Source organism: Phyllostomus hastatus, unplaced genomic scaffold, assembly GCF_019186645.2.
Source record: "Phyllostomus hastatus isolate PE091 unplaced genomic scaffold, TTU_PhHast_1.1 phas_contig_948, whole genome shotgun sequence".
In the NCBI taxonomy this organism is placed as follows: Eukaryota; Metazoa; Chordata; class Mammalia; order Chiroptera; family Phyllostomidae; genus Phyllostomus; species Phyllostomus hastatus.
Window position 1 is genome coordinate 8,979,915 of NW_025333993.1, and position 22,177 is coordinate 9,002,091.

The following is a 22,177-nucleotide window of genomic DNA, read 5'->3' on the forward strand; positions in this document are numbered from 1 at the left end:
TATTTATTTATTTATTTTTAGACAGGGGACAAGAGGGAGAAAGAGAGGGAGAGAAACATCATTGTGTGCCTCTTGCATGCCCCCAACAGGGGACCTGGCCCACAACCTAGGTATGTGCCCTGACTGGGAATCAAAGCTTTTTGGTTTACAGCACGATGCTCCAACCAACTGAGCCACCCGGCCAGGGCTGAGGTAGGCCTTTCAGAACCTGTTCTGGCACAAACCCGAACGTGGCTGTGAAGTCACAAAGAGTCCAGAATCTAGGAGAGACCTTCCAAGGTCCTCAGGTAATTTAACAGAATACCAATATTTAGATACTAATTGAATGCTGGTTGAACTGGGGCGTGTGTGGAGCAGTTTTTCAGCCTGATTTGCAGTTTTAGAACGTTGGAAACACCTACACTGAAACGGTGGCATCAGCAAATGAATCCCAGTATCTTTCAAATACATGTCTGATTCTCTTTGTGAAACGGTTCATAGAACGAGAGAGAAGCAAACTGCCTTAGTGCTGGTTGCCACTCACTTCTGGAAAAGCAGCTCAAAGCGTGCACATCCCGATGGCAGGTCAGCAGTAACGTTTCTCCTCAGATGTGGAGGTCAGCACTTTCTCACAGGTAGTTTTCTGTAAAAGAGCTTAAAACAATCTTGGGGAGTATTAGGATAGTTAATACTTTAAAAAGTGATGAGATTCAAGACTACAGTAGAAACTCCTACTTTTCCACCAATATCCATTCTTCCCCCCTTCTTTCACAACATAGCCCTAGTTTTTAGCCTTCCTTGTAATTTAGGGTAGCTAAGTGACTAAGTTTTTGCCAGCACAACAAAAGCAGAAAAGGCATAGTCAACCTTTTGGAAAGGTTCTGAGAGGGAGGAATGTTGTCTTCTTTGTCTTCTGCTGAGTGGAATGCAGGAATGATGGCTGGAGCTACAGCAACTCTTTTAGACCATGAGGTGATATGGGAATGGAACCTGATATCTTCCAAATGTCCATATATTTTAAAGGATAAATAAATATACATGTGATTTCCTTGGCTGGAACGAGGAGGCTGGATCTATCTCTATGAACTGCCAGACCATTTCCAGACTAACTTTGGACTTTTTAAACATAAAAGGGAAATACCAATATTTTGCTTAAGCCACTGTTATTTTGTGGTTGTTTTCCCTTGCTACTCTCAGTCAAGCCTAATACCAATACAATGATCAAAACAGAAGATTTTAAAACTTATTTTTATTTTTTAAAATTATTTTGTTGTTGTTCAATTACAGTTGTCTGCATTTCCCCCTCATCACTGCCCCCACCCCAGCCAAACCCACCTCCCTCCCTTGCTTCCACCCTCCCCCTTGGTTTTGCCCAGTGTCCTTTATAGTGGTTCCTAAAGACCCTTCCCCCCCCACTGTCCTCTCCCCCCTCCCCTCTGGCTATTGTTAGATTGTTTTTAATTTCAATGTCTCTGGTTATATTTTGTTTGGTTTTTTCTTTTTCTTTTTAAATTTTTTAAAAAATATTTTATTTATCTTTAGAGAGAGGGGAAGATAAATCCCTTCGGAGGGAGAAAGAGAGGGGGAGAAATATCAGTGTGTGGTTGACCCTTGCATGCCCCCACTGGGGACCCTGCCTGAAACCCAGGCATGAGCCCTGACTGGCAATCAAACTGGGGATCCTTTGGTGCACAGGCCACCACTCAATCCACTGAGCCACACGAGCCAGGGCATAACACTTATTTTTAAAATGCCAGCCTTTATAGGTCATCAATTTAACCTTTTTAAAGGTCGTACATATTTCAAAAGTAATGTATTAAGCAAACATTTATTGAGCACCTAGATCCTAGCACATGTATCAAGATGATGGGTAGTGCACTATAAATGTATTATTTGCCGATTGACAAAATAATAGTATGCATGAAAATAAGAACCGAGGGAAAGTAGAAAAATAACAAAAAGTGGGGATTGTTCCTCTTGCATGTATACTAAGATCTTTAGGGGTAACAGGAGTATAAGAGGATGCCATTTTGTGATATAAAAACTTTTATTTCATTATCCCTTAGGGGAAAACTCTTTTATATTCGCGTCCATAATATCTGGAATTACACAATGTGTTTTCCTCAACCAACAAAACGATGTTTTATATTCTGTAAGACATTTAGACGGGGCTTTCCAAGGCTGTTGAAATTATGCTGAAAATTCAAGATGCCACGTCTTTAAAGGAGACAGTAGGAAAAGACCTGACTATAAGGGAGCTAAAAATCTGGGTGGGTGGGTGGCTGGGAAAAGCACGAGGACAGGACGAGAAGACTAGTTATATTGTGCTGGACTCCTAGGGTTACAATACTAGTTAGTAGTCTCTGACGAGTAACTTCCCCTTTCTAGGTCCCCATTTCTGAGGATCCCCGATCGACAAGGGCAACGTCTCTGCAGACTTGAGCTCCTGAGAACACTCCAGGAGCGTGGGACCTACTCTGGGCAGGTCGCGGCCAACGCCGTTGGGTCTACGGGGAAAGGCAAAGGGATCCTCTGCCTTCTGCTTTTGCCTCCCCCACCCCGCCCCCCGCACAGGATCGTACTGGTGCAGCACTTGAAGTTCGCTGCAGAAACGCGACGGCGGCTGCCAAGAAGACTGCGGGAGGGGCCGAGCCTAACGGGCTGCGAGATTCCGGCGCGGACTCAGGCGGGCGACTTGCAGATTTGCGGCGCCCTCGCCCCGCCCCCTAGGGTCTCGCCCCGCCCCCGATCCCCGCCCCGCCCCCGATAGGTCATTTGCTGCACGTTGATTGGTCACTGCGGTGCGCACGGCGCCGCGCCCCGCCCCTCCCCGCCGGCGCTCTCTCTTGCCCCCGCCCTCCGCTCGCGGATCCCGGGCCGAAGTGAAGCACAGCCATCCCGCCCGGCTTCCGCGCAGCATCTTCCTCTCTGCGCGCCCCTGGGGTCGCCGTGGGTGTCGTGGGAGCCGGGTGAGTGCCGTCCGCCAGCCTCCGGGGAGCGCGCGCGCGGGAGGGCACCCCCGGTCAGCGAGTCTCCGGGCCTGCGGAGTGCGGTGGTGCCCGGCGGAGCCAGTCTGCGGGTCGGGGGCCTCCGCCGCCCCCTCCGGCCCAGCCGCGTACCCTAGGGCCGGCCGGGTAGGGTCGCACCTCCGCGTCCCGTCGCGATCGGATGGCTGCACTGGGAGGTCCTGGGAGGTCTGCCTGCCGAGCCTTCCGGCTTCCTAGGGCGGCGGGCCGGGAGACGGGGCACGCGCACGGGGCGTCGGGGGCAGCTCAGGGCTCCGTCGTCCCTCCCGGTGGCTCTGAACCTTGGCTGGGAGTGTTGTCGTGGGGACTTTTCCGCCACTGTCCACGCGGGAGTCGGGAAAGGGGAGGAGATCCGCATTCTCTGGAGTGTGAGTCCTACCGTGTGAGTGTCCTTTCTGATGAGGGGCAGCAGAGAGTTGCTGCCGTGGGTGGCAGTTGTGCCTGGGGAGGACCATTTTCGTTTTCCAGCAGTAAGTTCGCTTCCGAGTTAACTACAGGGAGGTGCTTAACCTGAAGGGTGAATATATGACCTTTTGTAAGCCCAGGGTGTGTGCGTGTGTGTGCGTGCGTGCGTGTGTGTGTGTAAGGGGATTCGAGCCTCCCAATGGAATGAACGTGTCGCCAGCTTTATGCTTCCAAAGACGTGAATTTGTTTTCGGAGTGCCCACCTACATGCACTCAATCCCTTAAACCTAACAGTCCCCGAGGCTCGTACTCCCAGGCTGGGCACCCCTCTTCCCCAACCTCTGCAGTTACTTCTGAGCTGTCTCCTCTTCTTTCCAACCTGCGCAGGTTTCACACGTAGGACAAACGTTAAGCATTTTCACCGGTAATAGAGTTGCAAGACTCTTCGTTCATTGTTATTTTTCATCTACAGTTTAGGTTCACCATTGTTTGTATTAGTTTAGGCATACAGCGTAGTGGCTCTTCCCTCTTACAATGAAAATCAAAGCTTATCTTGAGTATTGACGCGGCTGGAAAAGCCGGTTTTTTTGAGAAGGGGCGGGAGAGGCTTTAGTTTTCCTCTTCCGGAGACACGCCCTCCCCACCCCCTCCTCGGCCCACTAGGATTCGGCGGCCTTAACTGGCAGGCCTTTCCTGAATTCTTTCCTGGAGCCGAGGTAGTGATTTTGCCTTATCGTCTTACCCTTATTTGTGCCTTTTAATGGATTATAGTAGTATATTCAGGCTGTAAGTTTCTTCTAATATCACAGGAGAACATCACGTAAAAAATTCATGCAGCATAGAAGTATATCAAGTAAAAAGTTACAATTCCTTGTATCTTCACTTTGCATCCTTCGCATACTGAATTCCACTCCCCAGAAGGGGATCATACCATAATGCTGTTGGGCACCTGGCTTCCTATGAGGACACATTGTTGTATCAACACTGTAGACCTGCCGACTGCATAGTGTGCCATTGTTGGGAGGTACTCTAATCTTTTATCAGTCTCTTATTGATGGACATGTTGGTTGATTATGGGTGTCAGCCATGAAAAGCCCTGCTGCATAAAGATCCTTCCCACATTGTAGGATAAGTTTCAAGTACATAATTTAAACAGCTCAGTGTAAATGTAATGCTCTTTTCACTGAGAATCTTTTTATAAATGAAAGGATTTTATAATGTAAAAGCAGAAGCTAATTTGCTTTGATTTGAATGCATTTCTTAAGAGTTTTTTTTTATACTTAGAGATTGGATAAAGAAAAATTTGAGGACAAGGTTAGATAATGGTGAGTTTATTAACCTCCGTTCCTGCTCAGTGGCACTGACTCCAAGGTCACATGGACTCACTTGACTGGCTTGACCAGAATGAATAGAGTGCAGCCAGCGGGCCTGCAGGAAGAGAAAATTCCACACTGTGTGTGATACCATCTGGCGGGAATCCCCGTGGATAGCCAACAGGAACAGAACTTCTTGTTCTCTATTTAAATAAGTTTCTTTTATTGTGAAGTATATCAGGTACAAAAAATGTGTAAAATAGGTATGTATATTTAACTTAAAGACTACTATTGCAATGATTGTCACTGTATCTAGCACCAGATTAAGAAACAAAATGTCTACGTCTAGGAGTAGCCTCTATCCTGATTATTTGGTTAATCTTGCTCTTGCTTTTTTAAAAAAATATTTAATTTATTTGTTTCTAGAGAGAGGAGAAGGGAGGGAGAAAGAGAGGGAGAGAAACATCAATGTGTGGTTGCCTCTCTTGCGCCCCCTACTGGGGACCTGGCCCACAACCCAGATATGTGACCTGCCTGGGAACAGAACCGGTGACCCTTTGGTTGGCAGGCCAGTGCTCAGTCCACTGAGCCACACCAGCCAGGACACTCTTGCTTTTTAAATAAACTTTATACATTACTGTATAGATACTCACATGTACATATGTATTTACACCTATGTACATACATGTGCACATACAAACACATCCTCATAATATATTCCACTTTGAATGGTGTTAAAAACAAAATTCTTGTCCAAGTAGATGGTGAGCATGTTTTAAAGTTTTCTCTCTGTTAGTAAGAGTGCTACAAAGAGCTGGTCTGAAGAGGATTTAAGGAGCAGGTATGTATGTGGTAGTTAGGGAAAGGAATGTCTCAATAAAGTTGCTGAGTTACATATAATTGGTTAATGTTCCAAAGAGCAACAAAATCATACCTTTGGGATTAATTTTTCTACCAGCATATAAAATCATAACACCGTATTAATTTCTGCAGTTAAGTTCAAAGCTTACTCAACTGTAAACGTTACCTTTATTAAGACTGGATTTTTCATTAAAGAAACTGTGGTAATGAGCCCTGGCTGGCGTAGCTCAGTGGATTGAGCGCGGGCTGCGAACCAAAGTGTCGCAGGTTTGATTCCCAGTCAGGGCACGTGCCTGGGTTGCAGGCCACGGCCCCCAGCAACCACACATTGATGTTTCTCTCTCTTTTTCTCCCTCCCTTCCCTCTCTAAAAATAAATAAATAAAATCTTAAAAAAAACAAAAGAAACTGTGGTAATGAAGTTCTCCCCCCCCCCCCACCCCCCAAAGGGCAGATGAGATCCAAGCAGGCTCAGTGGGAAATGCCAGAGCTTTCCGAACGTGGGATTAACATTTTGCGCTGTAGCTGTGAGCACACAGGCAACTGCGTGAGGAAGGGACAGTGCTGTCCCTGTTAGAGGGCCTCCGGGCAAAGATGAGCGGGACAGAGCGGCCGCAGCCTCCCTGCCTTTTACGGGGGCCCTTGCTGGGGGAGTCAGTGGGCAGTGACAGGAGTGGGCCCCAGGAAATGGGGTTCCCACCGTGGGGGCATCAGGAGGACCCCGGTGTCAGCCAGGGACCGCCCGGACAGCAGACACGCAGCGCCCGGGAGTTGCGGTCCCAGGGCACGGGCTGCCCTGTGTTCCTGCTGCCCATGCGCCCGGCCTTCCTGCAGCGGTCCCGGAGGTCACGGCAGGGCCCTTCCGTGCAGGAAGTGACGGGCCTCTGCCGAGGCCGGCCGCGGGGCTGGGAGCCCTGAGGGACCTGCATCCGCACGTGACCAAGGTCAAGCCCAGCCCAGCCGAGTGCACATGGGAATCGGGGCCAAGTTCAGGGGCATTCAGTCCTCAAGTTAGAAAGCCGCTGCAGCAGCCGGGACAGGTCTGTCTGAAGTGGCACCGCTTCAGTGCGCCGGCCTGCTGACCCTGCTGACCCTGCTGACCCTGCTCGGGTGCGGGCGCAGCCGGCCCCCGCAGCCCCCTGTGCCGGATCTGTCTGCGGCCTCTTGGGTGACCCGGTGTCGCTCGGGCTGCAGCGGCGCCTTGACAAGGAGAGGAGCCCTTTTCGGAGGCTTTGCCTATCTGAATGCGTTTTGATTCTGTCCTCGTACTTGACTGATATTTTGGCCGGTAATAGAATTTGAGTTGGAAATAGATTTCCTTCAGAATTGTGAAGTTGTTGCTTCACTGTCCTCTTGCCTCTAGTGTCGCTGTTGAGAACTCGAAGCTATTGTGATTGATTCCCAGTGCTTTTTATGGGGCCTGTTTTTCTTCCCCCCTTCATGAACTTCTAGAATCTGCGCTTTGACCCATGCTTCAAAATTTGAAACCGTGCGTCTTAGTGTGAGTCTGTTCTCATCCGTTCGGTTGAGTCTTGGATGGGCCCTTTAAAACTGCTGTTCCGGGGTAATTTTCTTGAAATATTTTGTCATTTTCCCCCTTCTGTCGTCTCTGTAGCCTCCCTTCCGAGAAACACCTGATGTTTAGGTGTGACCTTGCAAAGCTCCTCTAGTCTCCTTACCTGTTTTCTTCTGTTTTCCAGCTAGCTACATACTGGTAGATTTTCTTAACGTTTATCTCCCAACCCACGTGTTTGGATTTTTTTAAAACAAATTGTTCATGATTACATTTTTAATTTCCAAAGACTATTTTTTAGTCTGGATGTTTCTTATGATAGCCTTCTCTTCTTCACCTGGTCTCAGACCGAAGGCCAAGAAGCAATCGAGTAGCCTGTCTCGATGAACAGATGTCATGTTCTCTTGCCTCTGCGCTTATAATGATTTAAGTTTTCTTTCTCTGTGTCGTTTTCCGCATTCCTGTCCGGAAGGAAGGGGTCTGGCCGCTGGTCTCCTGAGCCGGGACAGGAGCAGGGGTCCCGCCTGTCCCGTTTTCGGGGAGATACCTGCATCTTCTTTGGGCCTGATGTACCCCAGGCCAGAACATGAGAAATGGGGGGGGGACCTCAGACTCCTGCTAGGGTGTGGAGGAAGCGGTGGCCAGCACCATAAAGGGAAAACAGACAGGGTCTGGGGCCTGACTTCTCCAGCTGGTGCCCCTGGTCTCTCCTGGGTCAGTGCTCAGCGTCCCTGCCGCCGGCCTGGGCGTCCGCCCTCTCGGGAGTGCCCAGTCGGCCACCGTTGTCGCCTGCTTCCAGCTCCCGGTCATTGCCGTCTCCTCGTCTGTGTCCTCTGTCGTGAGGAGCTTCTCGCCCTTTCAGTGAGGTTTCCGGGGGGGCAAACTGAGATGTGGGTGGACAGTCTGCCGCCCTCACCCAGCGGCAGCAGCAGTTTTTCTTGACCAGGGAGGACGGGCAGACCTGCGGGGCCGGAGCGCCCTCCGAAAGCAGCCGTGGTGTGTGAGCCTCCTCGCTGGTAGGTCGCTGACAGTGTGGGCCACCTGTGTGCCGGACACGGCTCTCCTCACTAACTCTCCCACCCCGAGGGATGGGCTCTCGTCACCCCATTCGACGAGCCCGAAGACCGTGGCCTTGGGCATTTGGAGCTCAGCGAGTGCCCGGCACTCGGCCGCTGCTCCATGGCCTGCTGACGGGGTGAATGGGCGGGCGCCGGGCCCGGCCGGGGCGAGGCTGCGGGCAGCAGTGGGCCCAGGCCAGTCCTCACCCCAGAGCCCCTGCTGTGAGCTGCCTCCATGGTGTTGACGACGCCGGAACGTGAGACTGGGGCTCCACACCCTGCTCCAGACCTCTGCTCGCCCAGTGCTGCTTGCCGGGAGGGCCCCTCGCTTGTGGAGCCTGGCTCTCTGTCTGCACTGGGGAGCAGGAGGGTCCCTGAGCGGTCCCCGAGGCTGCAGAGACCCCTCCGCAGGGCTCCCGGAGCCGAGGTGATGCCCCCCAGACCAGCAGCGCCGCTCTGCTCGCCCAGCTGACGGGCTCCGGGCCCGTGCCGCAGCCGTCAGCCCCTCGGGGGCATCTCGTGCCAGTGTGCCTCTCCGTTGTGTCTAGCTTTTCATCACAAAAAACTTTAAACCTACAGAACAGTTGCACAGTAGATTTCCCATTTTCCCATATTTGCTTTATCTTTTTTTCCCCTTCGCTTAACCATTTGAGAGTACGTTGCTGGCACTCCACCCGTGAAGGTGTCAGCCTGCGCCTCCTGACACAGGTCGCTCTCCTTAGAAACCGCAGTTCCTCGTGGGCACGTCCAGGAAATTAGTTCCCTCTTCTTCCCTCCGTCTGAGCTGTATCGCATTTCCCCAGCTGGCCCAGACTGCCTTAACATTTAAAAAACAAACAAACCAGGATCAATAAAGTTTTATACATTTCACTTGATTTGTTAATTTTGTGTTTTTAAAAAATTATGTTCTTTTAAAAAAAGGATTTTATTTATTCATTTTTAGAGAGGGGAAGGGAGGGGGAAAGAGGGAGAGAAACATCAGTGGGTGGTTGCCTCTCCTGCGCCCCCTACTGGGGACCTGGCCCTGCAATGCAGGCATGTGCCCTGATTGGGAATGGAACCGGGGACCCTTTGGTTCTTAGGCCGGCGCTCAATCCAGTGAGCCACACCCGTCAGGATAATTTTGTGTTTTTGTTTTTTTACATTTTTAATTTTAAAAATATATTTTATTGATTATGCTATTACAGTTGTCTCATTTCCCCCTTCACTCCCCTCCACCCTGCACACCCTCTCCCACCCACATTCCCTTCCTTTAGTTCGTGTCCATGTGTTGTAAGTCCTTTAGCTTCTACATTTCCATACTATTCTTACCCTCCCTCCGTCTATTTTCTACCTACCGTCTATGCTATTTAGTCTCCGTGCCTTTCCCCCCTCTCTCCTCCCACTCCCCTGTTGCTAACCCTCCATGTGATCTCCATTTCTGTGATTCTGTTCCTGTTCTAGTTGTTTGCTTAGTTTGCTTCTGTTTTTGTTTTACGTGTGGTGGTTAATAATTGTGAGTTTGCTATCATTTTACTATACATGTTTTTTATTTTCTTTTTCTTAGATAAGTCCCTTTCACATTTTATATAATAAGGGCCTGTTGATGATGAACTCCTTTAACTTGACCTTATCTGGCAAGCACTTCATCTGCCCTTCCATTCTAAATGAAAGCTTTGCTGGATAGAGCAATATTGGATGTAGGTGCTTGCCTTTCATGACTTGGAATACTTCTTTCCAGCCCCTTCTTGCCTGCAAGGTTTCTTTGAGAAATCAGCTGACAGTCTGATGGGCACTCCTTTGTAGGTGACTGTCTCCTTATCTCTTGCTGCTTCTAGGATTCTCTCCTTCATTTTAATCTTGGGTAATGTAATTATGATGTGCCTTGGTGTGTTCCTTCTTGGGTCCCAGTTCTTTGGGACTCTCTGAGCTTCCTGAACTCCCTGGAGGTATATTTCCTTTGCCAGATTGGGGAAGTTCTTCTTTATTATTTGTTCAAATAAATTTTCCACTTGTTGCTCTTCCTCTTCCCCTTCTGGTACCTCTATAATTCAGATGTTGGAATGTTTAATGATGTCCTGGAGGTTCCTAAGCCTCTGCTCATTTTTTTAATTCTTGTTTTTTCATTCTTTTCTGTTTGGTTGTTTCTCCCTTCCTTCTGGTCCACTCCATTGACTTGAGTCCCAGTTTCCTTCCCATCACTATTGGTTCCCTGTGCATTTTCCTTTATATCACTTAGCATAGCCTTCATTTTTTCATCTAATTTGAGACCAAGTTCAACCAATTCCGTGAGCGTCCTGATCACCAGTGCTTTGAACTGTGCAGCTGATAGGTTGGCTATCTCATTGTTGCTTAGTTGTATTTGTTCTGGAGCTTTGATTGTTTTTCTGTTTGGGCCTTTTGGAGGGGGGAATGGTCTTGACAGGCCTGTTATATAGGAGGGGCAGAGCCTTAGGTGTTCACCAGGGCGGGGTAACTCAGTCGCTGGGTTGTGACGTGTGCAGGGGCGGGGTCCAAGGATCAACAATGGCGCTTGCTCAGCTCTCTGTTGGATTTCAGTCCCTTCCACCGCTTCCCCCAGGTAAACTGGGCCTTTCTGGTGCTGATTCCCAGGTGGGTGGGCTTGTGCACATTCTAGGACCCTGTGGGTCTCTCCAACAGACTCTCCTGTGAGGCTGCAAGTCTCTCCCTGCGCCTCAACCCCCACAGGTGTTTTCAGTTGGTATTTTGAGGCTTTATTTCCCTGAGCTGGGACCCTGGGTTGCACATTTGTCTCCTCGTTCCTCCAGTTTATCTGCGCGAGAATGTGGGACCGCCCGGTCCGCCAGCCGCCGTGTGCGCCGCGCCCGGTCGCACGATCGCAGCCTCGCTGGGTCCGCCAGCCTCCGCCCGGCCGAGAGTCCTCTCCGCCCGGCTGCCCGTCTCCGGCCCTCCCGCCGGTCTGGGTGGATGCGTCTGCTCCAGCTCCTCGGTTGTCGGGCTTCCATACAGTTCCATTTTCTGTCAGTTCTGGTTGTTACTCTGTTTCTAAATTGATGTTCTTATTTTGGTTGTGCGAGGAGGCACAGTGTGTCTGCCTACGCCTCCATCTTGACCGGAAGTCCCCGGTTTTGTGTTTTGACATGAAAGAGATTCATGCCACAACCCTTTGGTGTTTTCTGCTTGCGTTGCTCCTGAGATGGGCTCACTACTGCTCACTACGGCGCGCAGCATCTCAGCAGAGCAAGGGACCCTTGACGTAATTTGGGGCCTTGTTCCCAGATTTTGCTAATCGTTGGGTTCACCTGGGGAGTTTTAAAAAACAGATGACCTGGTGTCACTCTTGCCTTTCTGGCCATTGGGGGTGAGGTGGGTCCCAATGACCTTTCCCCCCCAAACTCCCCAAGTTTCTATGACGCTAGCTCGGCACTGGTCCGCCCACCTGTGCTTGGGAACCGCCGACGCGGCGCATCCCTCTCTGGGTCAGCGCCACGCAGCTGGAGACCGTCCTCATTCTTGCAGACGTGACCCGGATACCATTTGCCAGTCGTACGCACGGACTGGCCGCCCGGGAGTGTGGTGCGCTGCGGGGAAGGCGCTCACACCGATTCTGCCCAGAGGAGGAGGCGTTCGGCGTGTGCGCTGGAGGTTGCAGTGGGAGTGTGTACACACGAGACGGGAGCGGCGAGGTGCGTAAATGTAGCAGTTTGTGTTGCCAAGCCTGGGCCGCCCACCGCCGTCTGTCGCCCTGCGGCTGCAGCGTGGAGTGTGTTAAGGGGGCAGGAGGCAAGACAGCCACGGAGGGGAGGTGACACGCAGAGCCGTGTGTCTCTGGACTGTGTCTCCCAGGCCGCTGGGAGCTTCTGAGTGAATGGCATGGTCCAGTCCGAGTGTCAGCACATTCTGGCAGAGCGGGGACTCGGGGAAGCAGGGAGAGTGACGTAAAGGAACCACGGGTTTGCATGTATCGTAACGGCAGAACTTACTTCCCCCCCTGCCCCTCGGAGGATCAGTTTGAACAAGCCGGGGACACGGCTGGGTCCGTTTCTCTGTGACAGGGTGCTGAGACATGCAGTGCGTCTCAGGGTGTGACAGCCGTGACAGTTGGACTTGACAAGAAGGTGAACCGGCACGGGCCGACACTGTGCGGGGCCCTGGGAAACTGCAGTGGGCAGAACCGGCCTTGGCCTGGCCTTCAAGGGGCTCACCCCGATCTTGTGTCCCTGCCCACTCACTCGGCCCAGCTGTGCCCAGCCGTGCCCCCAGGCTCTGCCTTCGGGCCTCTGTCCTGCCCCTGTTCTCCAGCCCAACTCCCTCCTGCCTCCCAGTCTCCTCGCAGGTGCTGTCCTCTCCCCTGGACGGTCAGTCCAGCCTCTTGTCCCGCCCTCCTGTCACTCACACCAAGGCCCCTCACTCTGCTCTGCCCCGCCCCCCATGGCAGGTGCCACTTTCCAACATGGTACAACATTTACTCTTAAAACATTTTATTAGCCCTGGCTGGCGTAGCTCAGTGGATTGAGCACAGGCTGTGAACCAAAGTGTCGCAGGTTCGATTCCCAGTCAGGGTATATGCCTGGGTTGCAGGCCATAATCCCTAGCAACCACACATTGATGTTTCTCTCTCTCTCTATCTCCCTCCCTTCCCTCTCTGAAAATAAAATCTTTAAAAAATGTTCTTTAAGGACAAAACAATTAAAAAAAGATTTTATTTAGTTTTAGAGAGTGGGGAGGGAGAGAGCAAAACATCAATGTGAGAGAAACATAGATGTGAGAAACAAACATGGATTAGTTGCCTCCCGCATGTGCCCTGACCCGGGACCGAACCGGTGACCTTCACTTTGTGAGATGACGCCCAAGCCGCTGAACCACGCCGGTCAGCGCTTATCATGTACTGTTTAAGTCCTGTTTAATGTCCTCCCCAAACCCCCAACCGCCCCTGCAAAGCTCCACACAGTCAGTGCTTTTGTCTGTCACTGATGTGCCTGGCGCGCAGCGGACGCCCTGTAACGGATGTGGTGGAGGAAGGGGAAGCTGACGTTCAAGTTCAGAAGTGACAAGTGAACGGCCATCTGCCGTGTGAGCTGGAGTTACCGAGGGGAGCTGGGGGTGGGGCGGTACCCCGGGCGTGTGGGTGTCCCGCGGGTCCAGGGAGCACGCAGGAGGCAGTGAAGGAGAAGGAACGGAAGGGGGCGGAGGAAAGAGACAAGGACAGGTCAGAGGACGCTGGGGCAGGTGATGGGGTTTCATCTTTATCTTAAACAGGAAGGCAAAGGTTTTAAGCAGGAGGGAGATATCACCCCAGCGGCAGTGTGGGGACACGTGGGTGGGGCAGGCGTGGGTCTGGCGGGTGGCTGGGGTGGGGGTCATTGTCAGGGACTGCGCATGGGGTGCGGGAGACAGGGAAGCTGGACTTGACAGAGGCTTAGGAGGCGGAACTGGGGGACGAGGGGTGGGATGTGAGAGGGGAGAAAGCCTGAGGAGGAGGAGGACAGCCCCCTCTCCGGCTCGAGTCACTGGCGAGTGGTGACTCATCATCATCATCGTAGGGAATCTCCTCCACGCGAGCGGGTCGGGCTGGGAGGAGGACGCCACCGGGCCTTGGTGTTGGACGCGGTGGTTTTGAGGCGGCTCTGCCTGCAGGTGGTTGGATGTGTGGACGGGGCCTGGGAGTTTAGATCTGTGGGTCAGTTGCACGGAGAAGCAGCGAAGGGGCGAGCTGACCGAACAACCCACGCTTTGGCTAACTAAAAGTTGTGACGGGTATCACTGGAGGAAGCCCCGCGCACCTCTCGGTAGCTGTTCACTGAGGCATCGGGCTTTTCTTCCTAACTGTGGTAGATTTGGACCTAAAGCAGATCGGTGTCCACGCTCTGAAAGAGGAGTGACGTTTCTCAAAAACGTTTCCTTTGGGTGTTTCTCTGCCTTCTCTGTAGGCGGCGGGCAGAGTTCGGTGAACGGCCGGCGCGGACGGCGCGGCGATGGCAGGCTTCCTGGACAACTTCCGGTGGCCGGAGTGCGAGTGCGCGGCCTGGAGCGAGAGGAGGAACACCCTGGCCTCCGTGGCGGCGGGGGTGCTGGTGAGTGGGGGGGCCCTGGGAGCGGGCGCGGACCCTGCCGCACGGCGATTCCCCCTCCGAACTGTTTGTTTCCCTGTCGTTTGGTGGAAGTGATTGTCACAGGTTGAGATGCTGTTTCTGGGCAGAATGGAGTAGGTCCTGGCTCATCTGACCTCGTACATTTGCTAAACTTAAAATCCTCTGCTCAGTTCCAGTGATAGTACAATTAGTGTAGGCAGTGGCTTTTTTTAAAAAATATTTTTTTGAGATTTTACTTATTTTTATATAGTGGAAAGGAGGGAGAGAAACATCCATGTGGGGTTGCCTCTGGAGCACCCCCCTACTGGGGACCTGGCCCACAACCTAGGCACGTTCCCTGACTGGGAATCGAACCTGTGACCCTCTGGTTCATAGGCCAGCACTCAGTCCACTGAGCCACACCAGCCAGGGCAGGGGCAGTAGCGTTTTTAAGTTAATGTGTAAGTCCTTTAAGATCCTCAGAGGCTCAGAATTAGCCAAATATTACTGTGGGACTCCCTGCGGGGCCCCAGGGAGGGGGCGCCACCACCACCAGGTCCCACTGTCCCACGGGAGGGGGAGGGCAAGAGAAAGGAATCGGCTTCGTTTCCTTCCCACCGTTCTTTCTTTCTTAACCTTTTATTACTAAAAATGTCAAGCATCTAAACAAAGGTGGCGAAAAGGATACAAAGAGCCCCTCTTCTCTTGTATTCCCTTTACTTACCACCCCTCTTCAAAAAAACCCCCTCACATCTCGACCAAGTTTGCTGGAGCCTTTCATCACCACTCCTCGCCCCAGCTGCGCTTTCTGAAGCAAGTCTGGCATCTGTTACCTCTCGTTCAGTACACGGTTCGGTGCCGGGGTCGCGCAGCAAAGAACAAACCCAGCACAGCAGGAAGCCAAGGGAATGCGCGGCGCTCTGCGTGCCGAGTTCCTGGAGCTGCTTCTGAGTTTTTCTTGCTCTCTATGGTCATCTTGTCTGCACTTGTCTGTTAGCGATGCGTCTAATTTAAGGCTGTTCAGCTTGGTTTACGTAGAAACAGTCCATGTTACAGTGTCCAGTCAGTCACACGGTATCTGATTAAGTTACAGAGCACCGTAGCAGGCTTGAGTAGTGTCGGGGGCGCGGCGGCCAGCAGCTCAGGTGCAGAGGCGGAAGCGCGTGCGCACGCGCAGGCAGGTGGTGCGAGGAGGCGAGATGAGCCCCGGCAGGCAGCCGGGAAGCGGGGGAGCGGGGGAGCGGGGCAGGGGGGCGGGGGTTCGCCGAGCGAGCTCCGGCTGCTGGGATGGCGGCGGATGAGAGCGGCGGGTCAGTCGGTCCCAGGCGGTGCGTTTCCCTCCCGCACGGAGAGCAGCACCGCAGAGTCCTGCGCGGGTGTGACCAGTTAGGGCCGCCTGCTCCGCCGCTGGGCGGAAGTCAGCGAGGGCCCGTATCCGCGTGCGCCGACACCCGGGACCCAAGGCTGGACTGTTCTGTGTTCCGCGTGCGTGGTCTGCGGGGAGGGGGGGTGTTAAAGGCGGGCGTGACGCGGCGCCGCGGTCTCACGTGACGTCCGGGACGCGGGCCCCGTGCAGTTTTTCACAGGCTGGTGGGTGATGATCGACGCGGCCGTGGTGTACCCCAAGCCGGAGCAGCTGAACCACGCCTTCCACACGTGCGGCGTGTTCTCCACCGTGGCGTTCTTCATGTGAGTGCGTGGGGGTGGGGTGGGGGGGTTCTCGGGGCCGGCTGGGCTGCCCGGGAGTCCTGGGTGCCCTCTGCTCCCTGGAGTAACTTTTTAATCTCATTGACGGTTTCTTCTTTCAATGGTCAATACATAAATAAATGAATTCCCATTTTATTTATATTTTTGTTAAAGATTTTATTTATTTATTTTTAGAGAGGGAAGGGAGGGAGATAGAGAGAGAAACATCAATGTGCGGTTGCTGGGGGCCATGGCCTGCAAACCCAGGCATGTACCCTGGCTGGGAATCGAACCTGCGACACTTTGGTTCACAGCCCGAGCTCAATCCACTGAGCTACGCTGGCCAGGACTTATTTAGATTTTTAAAAGTCAAGAATGAGTGCTGAGTTGAGTCAGATGTCATTTTAGCTTTTGTGAAGCTTGTCATATGATTGTTTCGTATTTGCTAAACTGGTTATTTACAGTATTTTATCAGTCCCAAGATTGTTTTTTTACATTTTATTATCTGGAAATATCAGGGTGCTTTTTATAGCCAGTGGCATCTTATAAATACAGTTAACATTTTTTCTTGGCAGTTTAAAAAATAATGGTGAATTTTATTTTATTTTAATATTTTATTAAATTTGTTTTATTTTATTTTTTATCACCATTTACCCTCCTGTACCCTCTTCTACTGCCATCCACCCCCTCCCCCCTGCAGTCACCACACTGTTGTCTGTGTTCATGAATTCTTTCTCTTTTCTTTTTAGCTCAATAGTGCTGAATTTTAAAAATCAGTTGCATCTTAGATTTAATGAAATTTGTTACATTTCTAGATTTTTTCTGTAGTGAATCATCCTTAAGTATTGTCATACACTCAGCTTTCACCATGGAGAATTATTTTTTAAAACAGGCTGCTTGACTGTGTTTGCCAGTTTGCGGCGGGGGGAGGGGCGGGCAGGATTGGGCTCCAAGGAGAAAGAAATGGCTTTTCTTTCTTATGAAATGACTTTCAGGTTTATACATGAGATCCCTTCATAAAAGAGTTTGACAGCTTCTCATGGATGCCTGTCAATGATAAGAAAATATGTTAAACATGAAGATTATAGAATTTTCTCCTACTGTCAGGGACTTTGAAAAGTTTAAGTTGTGGAAGGTGGAACTGCGTTCACTATTTACTTACTTTGCTTACGACGCTGAGACAAGGCACTCCCGCCGCAGCAGCACCCCGCTCGGAATCGAGCGGGCCGGTGGGTGTGGGCTCCCCGGGGACCGCTGCCCCTGCGCCCCAGCAGTGGGTCCGAGGACAGCGCCTGACGGACACACAGAGAGGCCTTGCAGTCTCGCCTGTGCTGTGATGAGAGCCGCAGCTGGACCGGCACGCCCGGGGCTCCCGAGTGTGGACGGGAGAGGTCAGGGAGTCGGGGGCCCTCTTCCCCAACCTCTGGAGATGCGTGACAGTGCGTGGTTACAATTGAGGATGTTTCCTGGGGGTCCCCAAGGACGGTGAGACCGATGTCACAGTCCTGTCCGCTGGGGACAGTCAGTACCTTTAAAGGCGTCTTCAGTTTCAGATGTTGACTTCAGTGCGAAAACGCCTGCCTTCCAAGTAACGAGTGAATGGCCGTGAATGTTTTGGCGCCACGAAAGCTAATGAGACGATTTTGTGTCGCTCCAGGATAAACGCCGTGTCCAACGCCCAGGTGCGAGGGGACAGCTACGAGAGCGGCTGCCTGGGGAGGACAGGTACGGCGGCGGCGGGGGTGTGGCGCGGGGTGGGCGCTGACCACGGAGCACACAGCGTCCCCGAGAGTCTTTGTGTGGGACGGGCCGCGGTGGGCACTGCACAGACTGACCCTGAAGGACAGTCACAGGGCTGTTCGTATCCTTAGGACAGTCAGAGTGGCCGCCAGGAGTCACTGTTTCTGCACCTGTCACTGCCCACCCTAGAGAGGGAACATGTCACGACTCAAAGCCCGCGGCTGCCAGGCTCCGGGCCGCTCCGCCGGTGCTGCTGACGGTCACTCTCATCCCCGGTGTTGGTCGGTGGCGCCCCCTGCGAGGCGCTGGCCCGGCGAAGCGTGGACGGGTCGGGAGGTCAGACCTGGGACCCCGAGGCTTTCCCGTTCAGTTGCGGTCGCCCGAAGGGAAGGGCCGCTGCGGCGTGGGCTCAAAGGGCGCACCGCTTGTCTGCGTGTGGACGACCGTTCCGGGGGTTTCGGTTGCTCTGGGCTGTCACCCAACAGCATTTTCCTGCTACTCAGGTTCTGACCCGTTCTGGTAGGGCCCAGGCGTCTTGGGTGGGATTTCCGGGCTCGTGGGCGAAGCTCAGGGTCAGAAGTTCCGCTTCCGACCTGTCGGGACGAGGGAGGCTGCTCCCTGGCTGTGGCTGGGAATGGGGGGGAGGTGGGAGGTTTTGAAAGATGATTAGGAGCAGTAGGAAGTTCGTACAGAACACTGGTGTGTGCCAGACCCTGTCCCGAGTTAACTTATTTAATTGTCACGATACTCCTGTGAGGCAAGGGGTGTTCACTGTCCTCACCTCTGGATGAAGGGGCTAAGGTGCAGAGAGCTTAACTAACCTGTCCACGTCCCCAGGCAGCAAGTCGGGGAGCCGGGGACTGAACCCTCACAGCCTGGCTGTGGGCCTGGACCTTCGGCCGCCGCGCCCTGCCGTTTGCAGTGGAGAAGCATGTGGTCTCCTTGTCTGGTGTGGTGACCTGTATACATTTGTCAGCTTGACTGCGTGTAATTCATGTAAAATATAAAACTCACCAATTTAAGGGGCCCAACGTGCCGAGTCGACAAATGTATGCAGTCGTGCAACTGCCATCACCCCAGAAATTCCCCTCTGCCCCTTTGGGGGTCTCTACCCGCACCCCCGCTTCCCCCCACTGACCTGCTTTCTCTCACTGTCGTGTGGCCACATAAATGGAGTCATGAAGTGGGTGTCACATTTTAAACCAACAAAGAAGCTGTGAAGAAAGAGCTCAGCTTTCTAAAAAGAATTTTCGTTAAACACCGTTCCGTGCGGTGAGAACACCCCGCAGGAGACCGGCTCTCTCAATAAACGTTCAGGCGCCCGGAGCAGCCCGGCTGAGCCCGGCGCGGCGTCGCCCTGCACGGCGTGAGCGCGGCCCCTCTGAGCAGGCGGTGGCGGGCAGCAGGCACGCCTCAGTTAAAAGCACGTGTGGGTGTCTTGTGCCCCCAGCCACGGCAGGTCACGTCGGGACTGAAGGAGAGTGAAGCGTAAGGAGGCGCGTCTTAGCTACTGAGAACGTGCGTAGAGCTCGGGATGATTTATTTGATTAGTTTTCTTTAAGGATCGGCCCACAGACGCTGCTGTGGGCTATGTCAGCGTTAACGGTTCTCTACGGAGAATCTCACCGCGATGCACCCACGTGTTTCAGCCCGAAGGCGGGCCCTGTACCTGCCCGGTGTCTGCCTTGGGTCTGTCTGGTCCCCGAGTCCGTCCCGGGACCCTCACTAGGTCGTCACCACACTTCACCCCGCTGTGAGTCCCTGCGCAGCTGGAATTTCCCGTGCTGTTGGCACGCGTTTACATGTGGTGCGTGCATGTAATGTGTGGCTTCGGGGGTTGAGGGCCGCCCGCCCGAGGGGCCGGCTCAGCTGCTGCTGCTGCGCCGTGGCGAGGGACGGCCTGGCTGTGACATCAGTCCTCACTCACATGCAGTCTCTCGTTCCTTGGTGGGGACCGTAGCCGGGACACAGCTGCTACTGCTAACAGAGCAGTTACCACATTTGGCCGTGTGTAATGTTGTGCACTTCTCCGCCCAGATTTTTGAGGGAGAGAGAAGGACGTGCATTATGTACGGGTGTAATGGTGACATACCACGGGCATGATAATGGGTACACGGCAAAATGCGGTGTCCAGTGCTTCGATAGTGTGTGCAGCAGAGGGAGTTTTTAGCCAGGGTTTCATTGGTCGGCTCAGTCAACAATCCCGGCTGCAGCTTGCCTGGCTCGGTCGCTCAGCTGTTAGTTTCTTCGGCCAGGAGAAGGGCGGCTCCGCCTTGAGCGTTTCAAAGGCCGCCCCCCCCGCCCCCTCCCCCCCACTGTGGCAGCAGGCGCACGGGGCGTGGGGCCCGTGGTGTCTCCGGGGCCCCGTGTGCCTGAGACCCGGGGCTGCCGGGCAGCCCCACCCTGACGCCCGTTCTTCCCGCAGGGGCTCGGGTCTGGCTCTTCATCGGTTTCATGCTGATGTTCGGGTCGCTCATCGCCTCCATGTGGATCCTCTTTGGTGCCTACGTCACCCAGAGTAAGTGTCTGTCCCCTTCCTTCATGTCGGGGGGCGGAGTCACACACGTCTTTTATGTGTGGCTTACTCCACCTGGAGTCAACGCCCGCGGAGTACTCAGTGTGCTCGCAGATGCGTCTCCGTGGGAGGCACCTGAGTCACCGGGCCTGCGGCGCAGTGGGGCAGCCCGGCCCCCAGCCCCTCGGCCCCCAGCCCCGAGCCCGCCGAGGGCTGCCAGTCGCCCTTCTTCACTACCGGCTCGGCCGCAGTACCTGACCTATAGTGACACGGGCTCACTGTAGTCTTTTTTTCCCATTTAAAATCAGATTAAAACAAAAAGATTTTATTTCTTTTTAGAGAGGGGAAGAGAGGGGGAGAAAGGCAGAGAAACATCAGTGTGGGGTTGCCTCTCGCGCCCCCTACTGGGGAATCGTGTGCACCAGGCACGTGCCCTGCCTGGGGATCGAACCGGCCACCCTTTCCTTCCCAGTCCGGCGCTCAGTCCACTGAGCCACACCCGCCCGGGCAAGTTCGTTGTCTTTCATCCGGAGTGAGAGCAGTCTTTTGTTTTGAGCGAGTGAGAGTCACGTTTTCTTCCTTCACTTTCATCGCCGACTTCTCAGAGCTCGGGAACACCAGCAGGATCGTGCGACGCGCCAGGCCTGTCCTGTGGACGGCATGGGGGCTTGGTCCCCGCCCCCTGCGCTTTGTAACCTTCTGTTTCACTTTGTGTGTGCAGATACCGAGGTTTATCCGGGGCTAGCCGTGTTTTTTCAGAATGCACTTATATTCTCCAGGTAAGTCGCCTAGTTTCTTACCCACACTTAAAACGTCTACATAAATGTCATCTTCACTGTAAGAGCAGCATGTACAGTGGGGCCTGCACAACTCCCTTACGCTAGTTACCGTGTGCAGAACTCTTTTTTTTTTTAAGATTTTATTTATTTATTTTTAGAGAGGGAAGGGAGGGAGAAAGAGAGAGAGAGAGAGAGACATCAATGTGCAGTTGCTGGGGGCTGTGGCCTGCAACCCAGGCATGTGCCCTGACTGGGAATCGAACCTGCGACACTTTGGTTCGCAGCCTGCGCTCAATCCACTGAGCTACGCCAGCCAGGGCAGGGGCCTTAAACGGAAGACATCAGAATTAATACTGACTACGTATGTCCCATGCACAGTCTGATCGGGGGGTTGGTTTTTTTAATTACGCGTTGGAGATAACTTAATGCATTAAAATAAAACAGCACTAAACGTATTTTTAAGGGCTGTCTTCTAAAAAGCCCCCCAAATGAGGCCCGTCTCCTGTGCGTCTCAGAATGAACGTCTTTTGATGTAAAGACTCAGGTTTAAATAATCGTGCTCACCAAATAGATCTAAAATGTGTTACGTTCCTTAATTAAAAATACTAATGGAACACACACAGTTCCAGCACGCAGCTCATTCGAAGGAAAGCGGTTTTTAAAACCAGCCCCCGTTTGTAAAGCTGTCCCCCTGTACGCTCTTCCTCACGGCCGGTGTGTCATCCTCCCCCCCCCCCCCCCCCGCAGCACCCTGATCTACAAGTTCGGGAGGACCGAGGAGCTGTGGAGCTGAGCCCGCCGCTGCCGGTGTCGCCTCCTTCGCCGCCTTCTGGCTGTAGATACGTTGTTACCTTTTACCGTAGTTTACACATTGCCAAATGAAATAGATTGTTCGTTAAATGTGTTTCTTTACCCTTTCATGCTCTGAGTTTTGAAATAGTTTTATGAGATTTCTGGGGTTTTTTAACGACTAGGTTGTTCCTATGTCTCTGCGGCGGTGGGGGTGGGAGGGTGGGGCCCGTCTTGCACCCCCGACCAGGGCGGCCCTGTGTCCCGGGCCGGGCCTGTCTCGGGTCGCTGTAGAGTCGCCTCGTCCGTCTCAGTGTCCCAAGGTTCCGGAGACAGACAGAAGACTCAGCCCCGGGTTGCCGGAATAAGCACTGAGCCCCCGAAAAGGGTATTTCCGCAAGTTGTACTTGATTTTGGCTTAAAAACAAGATTCTTTTTGTTTTTTAAGGAAATGTGTTTGTTCTTGTGTGTTAAAGAAGCGG

At 53.0% G+C, this 22,177-nt stretch overlaps 1 protein-coding gene across 3 annotated transcripts; it reads left to right on the plus strand.

Annotated features, from left to right (window-relative positions):
* The first annotated feature begins 2,811 nt into the window (after positions 1 to 2,811).
* On the plus strand, positions 2,812 to 21,914 carry TMEM50B (transmembrane protein 50B). Of its 3 annotated transcripts, none has more exons than XM_045852765.1 (7): positions 2,812 to 2,948; positions 14,046 to 14,189; positions 15,763 to 15,875; positions 17,530 to 17,597; positions 20,038 to 20,130; positions 20,849 to 20,906; positions 21,654 to 21,914. In XM_045852765.1, exons 2-7 carry the CDS (start codon positions 14,091 to 14,093, stop codon positions 21,697 to 21,699), a joined length of 477 nt encoding a protein of 158 aa, XP_045708721.1. In that variant the 5' UTR covers positions 2,812 to 2,948; positions 14,046 to 14,090; the 3' UTR covers positions 21,700 to 21,914. The 3 variants fall into 3 exon arrangements, with proteins under 3 accessions (XP_045708721.1, XP_045708720.1, XP_045708722.1); XM_045852764.1 differs by lacking the exon at positions 2,812 to 2,948 and adding an exon at positions 11,653 to 11,801; XM_045852766.1 differs by lacking the exon at positions 2,812 to 2,948 and adding an exon at positions 13,202 to 13,324.
* Positions 21,915 to 22,177: the final 263 nt, after the last annotated feature.

Coding starts and splice junctions, on each gene's coding strand:
- TMEM50B (XM_045852765.1), top strand. CDS start 14,091: ATGGCAGGCTTCCTGGACAACTTCCGGTGGCCGGAGTGCGAGTGCGCG. Junction 14,190..15,762: donor CCGTGGCGGCGGGGGTGCTG/GTGAGTGGGGGG, acceptor GGCCCCGTGCAG/TTTTTCACAGGCTGGTGGGT. Junction 15,876..17,529: donor TCCACCGTGGCGTTCTTCAT/GTGAGTGCGTGG, acceptor GTGTCGCTCCAG/GATAAACGCCGTGTCCAACG.